The 9972-nt window shown below is 35.4% G+C and overlaps 1 protein-coding gene across 6 annotated transcripts in view; it reads right to left on the bottom strand.

Moving 5' to 3' along the window:
* Positions 1–9972, bottom strand: part of RBM27 (RNA binding motif protein 27) — a 68888-nt gene that overhangs the window by 9631 nt on the left and 49285 nt on the right. For all 6 annotated transcript variants that reach the window (XM_006777008.2, XM_006777005.2, XM_015572632.1 and 3 more), the window contains 5 exons: positions 5671–5790; positions 4454–4528; positions 4150–4314; positions 1913–2017; positions 1594–1785 (listed from right to left, as the gene is read on the bottom strand). In XM_006777008.2, the coding sequence (XP_006777071.1) occupies positions 1594–1785; positions 1913–2017; positions 4150–4314; positions 4454–4528; positions 5671–5790 (657 nt within the window). The remainder of the gene's footprint in view (positions 1–1593; positions 1786–1912; positions 2018–4149; positions 4315–4453; positions 4529–5670; positions 5791–9972) is intronic.

Raw genomic sequence — 9972 nt, 5'->3', positions numbered from 1 at the left:
TGAAATTAAAGGAATGCATTAAAAATCACTTGTGAGGCCTAGCTGGTTTGGCTCAGTGGAGATGTGGCCTGCCTGCAAACTGAAGGGTCCTAGGTTCGATTCCTGTCAAGGGTACATGTCCCGGTGGGGGCGTGCAGGAGGCAGCTGATCAATGGTTCTCTCTCATTATTGATGTCTCTCTATCTCTCTCCCTCTCCCTTCCTCTCTGAAATCAATTAACACACACACACACACACACACACCCCCCAAAACAAAACAACTTAAATATCTACATATTGCCTCCAGTGACCCTCAGGACAGAGCATGCAGCTTCCTACACTTACCTACTTTTTATAACTGAACTTTCTACACAGACAAATTTATAAAAATTCTGCTTTATATCACCCAGTATCACCTCACCAGAGCTGGCATTACATCTAAATGCCCAACTTACTTGGCAAGTAGGCTTTAATTTTATCTACTCAACATTAAAAGACAAAAATTAACATTTACCCAGGTTCCACAGGATACCTTGCCCAAGTATAGTGCTCCAAATATTATCTTCTTTATTTCTCAAAGAAGCCACTTAAAACTAGTCTCCCACTTTAAAAACAAAGAAAATAGGGGCAGACTAGTGAAAGAACTGGCTCAAGAATGAATAGGCCAGAGCCCAAAGGCTCTAAAATCTGGACACTGTATAACAACCGACAATTTTCTAATAGTGAGGGCAAGACAGGATTATGGGCACCAAACTAATAAGAAACTTTGGAATGAAGTTTTGCTTGTTAAGATTTCCCTCAACATCTTTAGCACTTAATAAGGCTGAACATATTTTCTCTTAAAGTTGTTGTCTGAGGAATAGGGATCCTGATGCTAACCACTGTGCATTTCTATCTTGGTTTTATTACTTATTAACTATTTGATTTTGGTTATGTTTAACTTTTAATTTTCCCATCTGTACATACGTGACTTTACATGCACTTTAGTTATTTAAATGAGATCATGTATGCAAATGCTCTGACACAAATAACAATATTTACCGAAGGAATTAATGAGTTGTTGGAAGGAGAATATACTTGTTGTAATATAGAAACCCATACCTGAACCTATATGTTCATGTTGACCAATGTCACCCTAATAAATTTAATAAAAAAGGAGAATATACTGTTTTTCTGCAAAATAATATACATTTACCTGTATCAAACCTCTATTTGCATGTTTTATTTAAAAATAAATTGTTGCATGTGTATACAAAACATAACTGAATATGTCTCTTATCCTAATAAATTCTTCCTTTGACTTTTGCTTCCATCCCCAATTATTTTCACTTATTAACTATCAACAACCGGTAAACCATGCAATAACCCCAAAACAAAAATCAAAGATAACTCTGGAACAACTTATCACTACACATGCATTTATGAGGAGTATTATGGAATTACAGAACATGAGTTTCTTCTTGACCTTCAAATATATTAATGAAAATTTGCTAATACCCATGTTTTTACAACTTCTTTTCTAATCTATAAAACATTTGGCATTTATACAGAATGCAGCAAGGAAATGCTGAATACAGTGTTTTCAGAGTTCGTTTTTGCTACTTTAAAAACTTACTGAGAAATGCTGAAGTAAATCATCTTTTTCCTCTTCAATGAGTCCCCCAACTGATAGTGCTTTGGGCCGGTGGTCCACCACCATGTGATTTAGTGAGCCCCTTCCTCTTCCTCCACGACCTCGGCCTCTTCCTCGACCTTGAGAGGACATGGTCTTTCCACGACCCACTGGTAAGATACCTAATCGTGCAGCCTGAATAACAACAACCAAAGATAGAATAAAATACACAGTTAGATTAAACCTGGGAAAACAGAAAAAGAGAAAACTATTTTTTTGAGATGTTAAATGTAGTGAGTCAGTAACATCTCTTTAATCTCACCTCAACCTGTAACTGACTGAGCTTTTTCCGTAACTCTGTTGTGTCTTCTCCTGAGGACAGCCTCTTGTGAAGGTCCAGTTCAGTATCTAATAGTTCTTTTTGGGCCTTTGGAAAAATTAAGAGTAAAAGTGCATTTTTTAGATTACTTCCAAGATCTTATTCAGAATATTATACTTACAGAATGACACACATCTCTTTTGGGAAAATATAAGAGGATGCAATATACATGGGTGTTTTAGAAAAAGTAATTTTATGGATATAATACTAACATGTACAGAGCATAGTGGTATCAGTAAAAACAATAAAGAGTATTACTGCTTAAAATGGCCTAAAACTCAGATTTTGAAAAGTCATCTGAGATGAGAATAATTTTCACATAATAAAATACAATAGGGCAAACTATATAGTAAAAATTCATTCATAGTACAAACGTAACAGTTACATAACTGCTTTCAGATATGAACCCTATAACTATTGCCACTCTTTTGGGGGGGGCGGGGGGGTAAGAGACAATAATCAGTCTTTAGGTAAGCGACTGTGAGAAATTATTTTTCTCCTATATATATTCTCTTTAATTTTCAAAATGTGCCCATGTTCTTTCTATAACTGGGGGAAATTTCCATAAAAACATTTTTATTATATTTTTAAAAAGCAATCTTAGTAAAACACTTTACATTCATATAATAATTTCAAATGTAATATAATATTGTACATAAAAACTTGTGTTATATATACATATAAATGTATACATATATGACAAATTTATTCCGTATCAAATTTATTCATTCATCTACTGATGGACACTTAGGCTGCTTCCAAATCTTGTCTATTGTAAATAATGCTACAATGAACATAGAGATGCATATATTCTTTCAAATTAGTGTTTCGCTTTCTTTGGATATATTCCCAGAGTGGAATTGCTGGGTCATAAGGCATTTATATTTTTAATATTTTGAGGTAACTCCATACTGTTTTTTGATTGGAGCATTAAGAAATTTAAAGTAATTATTGATAGGCACGTATTTATTGCCATTTCATTCTTTTAACTATGTTCCTCTTTTTCTTCCTTCCCTCTCCCTTCTCCTCCTCTTCCTGCTTCCCTTCCCCTCCCCTCTCCTCCTCCTCCTCCTCCTCAAAGCGATAAAAATTAAATCCCCCTACAAAGCTGAGGTATAATGGAAGCACTGTGTAAACCAAGTATTCACCTATGATAAAAAAAGAACACAAAACAAAAAATTAACAAAATTAGACTTCAATGGATCTAGAGCAGAGGTCCTCAAACTTTTTAAACAGAGGGCCAGATCACTGTCCCTCAGACGGTTGGAGGGCCGGACTATAGTTTAAAAAAAACTATGAACAAATTCATATGCACACAGCGGCGGCAAAAACACCCAGTGGGCCAGAGCTTCCAATTATTCTTTCCAATAAAATGCCACATTTTTGCCCTTACTAAAGCAAATGATTAAGAGCAATGGTTTTACTACAACACTATTATCAAATTATAAAAAAAATTTGCTGAGCCCTGACCGGTTTGGCTCAGTGGATAGAGCGTCGGCCTGTGAACTCAAGGGTCCCAGGTTCGATTCCAGTCAAGGGCATGTACCTTGGTTGCGGGCACATCCCCAGTGGGGAGTGTGCAGGAGGCAGCTGATCGATGTTTCTCTTTCATCAATGTTTCTAACTCCCTATCCCTCTCTATAAAAAATCAGTGAAATATATATTTTTTAAAAATTGCTGAAATAGGAAATAACCTCTTTCCTCGCCATCACTTTAGTAGTTTCATGTTCAGCAGAGAGAACCAAAAATTTCAACTAAAAAAACACACCTTTATTTACCTCTTTCAAAGACAGTACATGTAGCATCCATAGACATATTTTTTAAACTTGTTACTATAATTGTCTCCCCATTAGACTATTAGCCACCTAAGGGTTGCACTGTACTTTCAAAGTACCAAACATGTAACAGATGTTCAATAACCCTATGTTGAATAAAAAATGCAAATAGCCCAGCTAGTGTGGCTCTGTGGTTGAGCACTGACCTATGAATCAGGAGGTCACAGTTCAATTCCCAGTCAGAGCACAAGCCCACATTGCAGGCTCGGTCCCCAGTGGGGTGTGTGCAGGGGGCAGCCAATCAAATGATTCTCTCTCATCAATGATGTTTCTATCTCTCTCTCTCCCTCTCCCTCTGCCTCTCTCTGAAATCAATAAAAAATATAAAAAAATACAAACAGATACCTCTGTTTTGGTCTTCATTTTTGATGGTGTGGAGACTGCAGAAGATGTTTTTAATTCATCTTTCAGTTGTGAGATCTTTTCACCAAGCTCTTTCAAAGTCTTCATTATATTTGCTCTCTCTTCTGGTTTCATGTTTTTGTTTTTTTCTAGCTTGGATATTAGCATCTATGAAACAAACAGGAAAGAGTAAAACTATGCTTAGTAAAGTGTAATATAAAAATAACCTTAAAATATTTACCATTAGGAGTATCTTTATAAAATCCATTTTATATTCCAATAGGCAAATAATGAGCTCTTGTCTTACCTTCTGGCATTCTATTTGTTTTTCTAACACTTCTTGCCTTTTTTTCCTCATATCTTGTTGTAGCTTCATTGCTTCCTATATGAATAGGTAAAGAAAAAATTAATAATAGATAACAAAATTTGCCAATGATACATAAGGCTACTTTATTCTCAATTCATTTCTTCTGGGCCATCCCTATAATAAGATACATTTTCCTCCTGGTCAAAAAATGGCTGAAAACCAGAGAGAAAACCTTCAACTATATTGTCCGAGCACTTTCAATATAAAAACCTTGACATTTGCCCTGACCAGTATGGCTCAGTGGATAGAGCGTCAGCCTACGGGCTGAAGGGTCCCAGGTTCGATTCTGGTCAAGGGCATGTATCTCGGTGTGGGTTGTGCACATCCCCAGGAGGGGGTGTGCAGGAGGCAGCTGATTGATGTTTCTAACTCTCTATCCCTCTCCCTTCCTCTCTGAAATCAATAAAGATATATTGAAAAAAAAAAAACCCTTTACATTTATAACTGTACTTTAAAAAGTATTTAAAATACTGAACATTAGTTAGCCGTATCTATGAGTTTCCTTCATTTGAATGACCTAAATGCAACTCTGAGGAAAAATAAGAAGTGTTTTCATTTGCCAATATAATAAGCCAAATCCTTATTTTTAAAGTTTAAAAATGTGAGATGAGCCACAGGTTAGAAACAATAGCAAAATATAATGTTTTTGCCAGGAAAATGTTGCTTCTACTCCTCTGTTAATTAAATATCAAATTATGCTGAGTTAATATATATAAATATTTTATTTGAAAAACTGTTTATATCTAAGATGATATGAAACTCAGAATTGAATCATCTGAATAATAACTACATAAAAGTTATATTTTATGTGAAATACTATCTAACTTGAAAAGCCAGAAAGAACAAAAAGTAAATAATGAAATGAAATGTCTGCTACTAGCCCTTGGAGAATGAAAAAAATTTTACAGCTTGGTGTTGTTTACTTTTGCACAGAAAAAAGTCTTCCCTTGTGCTTGATGTAGCCACCGAAAGGCAATTGCTAAACATTTTCTCTGTTTGTTTACCTTTAGCTCAAGTGTACACTGCATCCAGCAGCAGCTAAACAAACATGATGATGGAGTTCCATAACAACATCAACAGTCAAAGGTGTTAACATAATCACTTAAGAACTCAGTGGGACCTTTCCTCTTTAACAAAAGAAGAATCAAAGCTGTTACCTGCTTCTTTTTAAGAACTTCTTGAACATCATGAGATTTAGACCCTGAACAAAGTTTTGAAGGAGTCTTTAAATTTGAAGAGCTGTAAATCATTTTTGGATGGCCTGGAGGTGAAAATATCTGTGAAACACAAACATGATTAAATTAAATCTTAGAAATGACTCAGTCATTTTTTATAAAGATGAATATATTTCTTTTTGGGGGGAGTTAAAGTTTATATTTTACACTTAAAAATGACATTTGTAAAACTAGTTCTTTATACATAAATTTAACTCGAATAAAATAACAAAAATTGATGTTTAGCAATAATGTTATGTTTCCGAATGCAATCACCTTTTTTCTCTCTTTTAAACTGAGATAAAGAACTACAAGCCCTAACATCTAGCAGCTGGCCTGCCACTCACAACTAGGTCCTCCATATTGAACATAAACAATTTCACAGAATATCAGCCTCAGATATGGCCACTCTTGTGGTCATGACGGATTATGACAATAACAAGATCACCCCATAATGCTATCCAAACCATTAAAATGACTAACCATCTCTCTGTCCTGGCCAACAGAAATGACTACAGCTTTATCAATTACATTCCTCATTCTAGTCTTCCTTCTTTCTAGCTAGACTTATTAAAATATCTGATAACAGAATTACTCCTGTTTTCTTAAATCCTGCCCCAAATAATCTAACACAGCCTAAACCTAAAAGAATTCCTTTCTAACACCCTTCAACTGATGTGCCCTATGGTTTCATTGCTTACCTTCCCTCACTGAATAAACTCAATTTGTTCAACCACGTGTTCCTAGTGGTGTTTAGCTAAAGGGTACCACATGGGAAGTGCCAAATAAGAACCCAGGTTTCTAATAACTAATTCTAAGAATTAAGGTACTTTGTAATCATAATATTAATACTATATTTAACCAAATGCTATATGAGTTTACAATCAAACATAAGACAAGTAGTTAGCTCAATGATCTGACTTTACAAGCAAAGTGGTAGCCATCTTTACTATGCTAGTTTTGGTATTTAGATGCCTTTCCTCTCTGAACAGATGACTTTCCAGTTAAACTTCCCCTCTTTAAGGCACAGCAGAGCTAGCTACATGTTACACTACAATCTCTCAGGTTCAAGCCTTTGTTAACACACTTCACTGTTTTCTTTATTTTTAAATTAATTGAATACATGATATAAGGGACACAGGATATAATATTTAAAAATTCATGGAAAATTGAATCTTGTAAATAAATTATATATCCAAATACAAAACTACTCTCAATCATATAATACTTATTTATCCTCAAAATTAAGCTACTTTAACTACACAGGAAAGTATCTCAAGTAGTTAGAAACCCTTCACAGCTGATATTCATGTTACTATCATTTATTAAAACAAAAATGACAATACTTAAAATTTATAGAGCACTTGTTGTGTGATAAGCACTTTCCCTTAATGTTTTAAAAGGAATTTTTTTCGTCTCCATAGCAAATAAGTTTATTGAAAAACTGAGTGATCTAATCCAGTCAATAAAAAGGAAGGTAAGTCAGGGCTATCTAACTATAATTGCTTGTGTGTTTTTTCCTATTTTTTCATAAAGGAATTTTTTGAAACAGACAAAAATATAGTTATATAAAAAACTTGATATATCCATCACCAATAGCAACAATTATCAATATATAAAAATAACACTTCTATTTAAATCCCCAACTATATCTTTATACCAAATACATAATTTTAAATATAAATATATCTCTAAAAGGACTTTTAAAACATAACCATAACATCATCACACTTGCAAGTGAAGAGTAATTCTTTAATCTCATTAAATATTCACATCTCCAGATTGCATCATAATTTTCTAAATATTTTTCCCATTAGAATTGGGATCTATTAAAATCCATACAGTATAATTGGATACATGTTTTTAAAGTCGCCTTTAATTCTGTTCCCTCTCCTTCTTTTCCTTGAAAATTACTTGTCGAGGAAACCAGGTCACTGATCCTCTAGTATTCACCAGAGTATGGTGCCCTTAAACTGTTCTGCTGTCCTCTAAATTTTTTTAAAAATTAATGAGGAGATACAGAGCTTTTATGATATTTTTTTCATTTTTGACAGGATTCTAATAATCTTGGACACTTCCTCACTTTCTGGTTTGACAAAATATTCCAGGTTCATCTGAAACATTGCCAGCCCCAGATCTTGGAGACAGCCATTTCCCTGGCTCCTTTGGGTGCTGGGGGTTGGGGATGATGGCCATTACCACTGGGCTGGTCCTTGTTCCTAGACTTTTTCAGTGAATAAAGTTAGGAAAATGCTTTGGAGGTTTTTTTGCTTGCTTATATGTTTTTTAAGATAAAATACTATCTGAATTTATAGTAATTCTTTCAATTCAAATGCAAGAAGACTAGTGTTTTGACTTAATCTTATCCATCTTGCATCTCTCTTTTCAACCACAATGAAATCAGTTGTCAATGACACCAATATAATTCCTCATTTGATTTATCCTACAATACTTACAAACCAGTTTCAGAATACCCAGAGAGCTAACAATATGATTGCTGAGCTTTTATAAATTGCTTTGTCCTCCTTAGGAATATATAGTCAAATAACTGTGTTTTGGAATACTCTCTATGCAGACATGCTAATTCATTTTTCTTTTTAATTTTCAGGGGTTACTTTCGTTTCATTTTATTTTATAATTACATGTAGCATTTATTTATTTATTTTAAACGTATTTTTTCTTGACTTCAGAGAGGAAGGGAGAGAGAGAGGGAGAGATCAAAACATCAATGATGACAAAGAATCATTGATTGGTTGCCTCCTGCACGCCCCCTACTGGGGATCGGGCCCGCAACCTGGGCATGTGCCATTGACCAGAATCGAACTTGGGACCCTCCAGTCTGCAGGCCGACACTCTATCCACTGAGCCAAACCAGCTAGGGCTACATGTAGCATTTAAGTGGTGCTATGACAAATCTATAAAACAAGACATACTCAAAGTTGTCTACTTTGTTCCCTCCTTCTCATAGCTACAAGATTTAAATGATATGAATTTTTCTGTTTTTACTATTACAAACAACTGCTTACATGTGTTCATCATACCTTTCTTATACCAACAGTGGCTGACTATACATTTTTGTTCCATTTTGTCTTTTTAACTTAATACAGCCTAATTATCACATGGTATATATTCCTCATTCCTTTGTAAAATTGCATATACACTATTGTGTAGATGTACTACATATTAAGTAATCAGTACCTTACTGATGAACATTTGGGTTATTTCCAGTCTTTTAATATTATACTATATAGTCCAGGGGTCCTCAAACTACGGCCTGCGGGCCACATGCAAATACAAATATTGTATTTGTTCCCGTTTTGTTTTTTTACTTCAAAATAAGATATGTGCAGTGTGCATAGGAATTTGTTCGTAGTTTTTTTTTAAACTATAGTCCGGCCCTCCAACGGTCTGAGGGACGGTGAACTGGCCCCCTGTTTAAAAAGTTTGAGGACCCCTGATATAGTCAATAGGTCGTAGACTAGCATACCTTTGGCATAGATTCTTAGAAGGAAGATAACAGGTTTAGAATAAATTAATACATAATTTTGACAGATACTGCCAAATTTACTTTTGGGAGGGCTGTACCATTTAGCCTTTCTATCAGCATCTAAATCTCAGATCCTTTTGGAAATTATCCTTGTTTACTATGTAATTTTTTAAATGGATCAAATTCTGTTTTCTATATGGCTATCCAGTTAGCCCAACACCACTCTCATAAAGTCCATATTTCCCCAATGATCTGAGATACTGTGTTGGCAAATACATTCTTATTTGCAACTGAGCCTATTTTTCGATCTTCTATTCTGTTCCACTGGTCTGTCTCTCTATGTGCCAAAATCAAATTGCATTAGTTACACAGACTTCAAAGCACTTTTTAATGTCTAGTAGAGCTAGCCCCTCTTGTTGTTTTTCAGAGTTTTCCTAACTCTTTGAAATAATCACCACGCTGGAGAGCCAGTGTTTATAGATATCTATACTAGAGGCCCAGTGCACGAAATTCAACTGCCGGTTTAGGCATGATCCCAGGCCTAAACCGGCAGTCAGACATCCCTCTCACAGTCCTGGACCACTGGCTCCTAATCGCTCACTTGCCTGCTGCCTGGTCACCCCTAACTGCCCCCAATGCTGGCCTGATCACCCCTCACTGCCTCTGTGTGCTGGCCTGGTCGCCCCCAACTGCCCTCCCAGTCAGCCTGGTCGCCCCAACTGACCCCCACTGCCAGTCAGGTCGACACTAACTGCCCG

This window comes from Myotis davidii, unplaced genomic scaffold (assembly GCF_000327345.1).
Source record: "Myotis davidii unplaced genomic scaffold, ASM32734v1 scaffold89, whole genome shotgun sequence".
Taxonomy (NCBI): domain Eukaryota; kingdom Metazoa; phylum Chordata; class Mammalia; order Chiroptera; family Vespertilionidae; genus Myotis; species Myotis davidii.
This window is presented reverse-complemented; position numbering and strand designations above follow the sequence as displayed.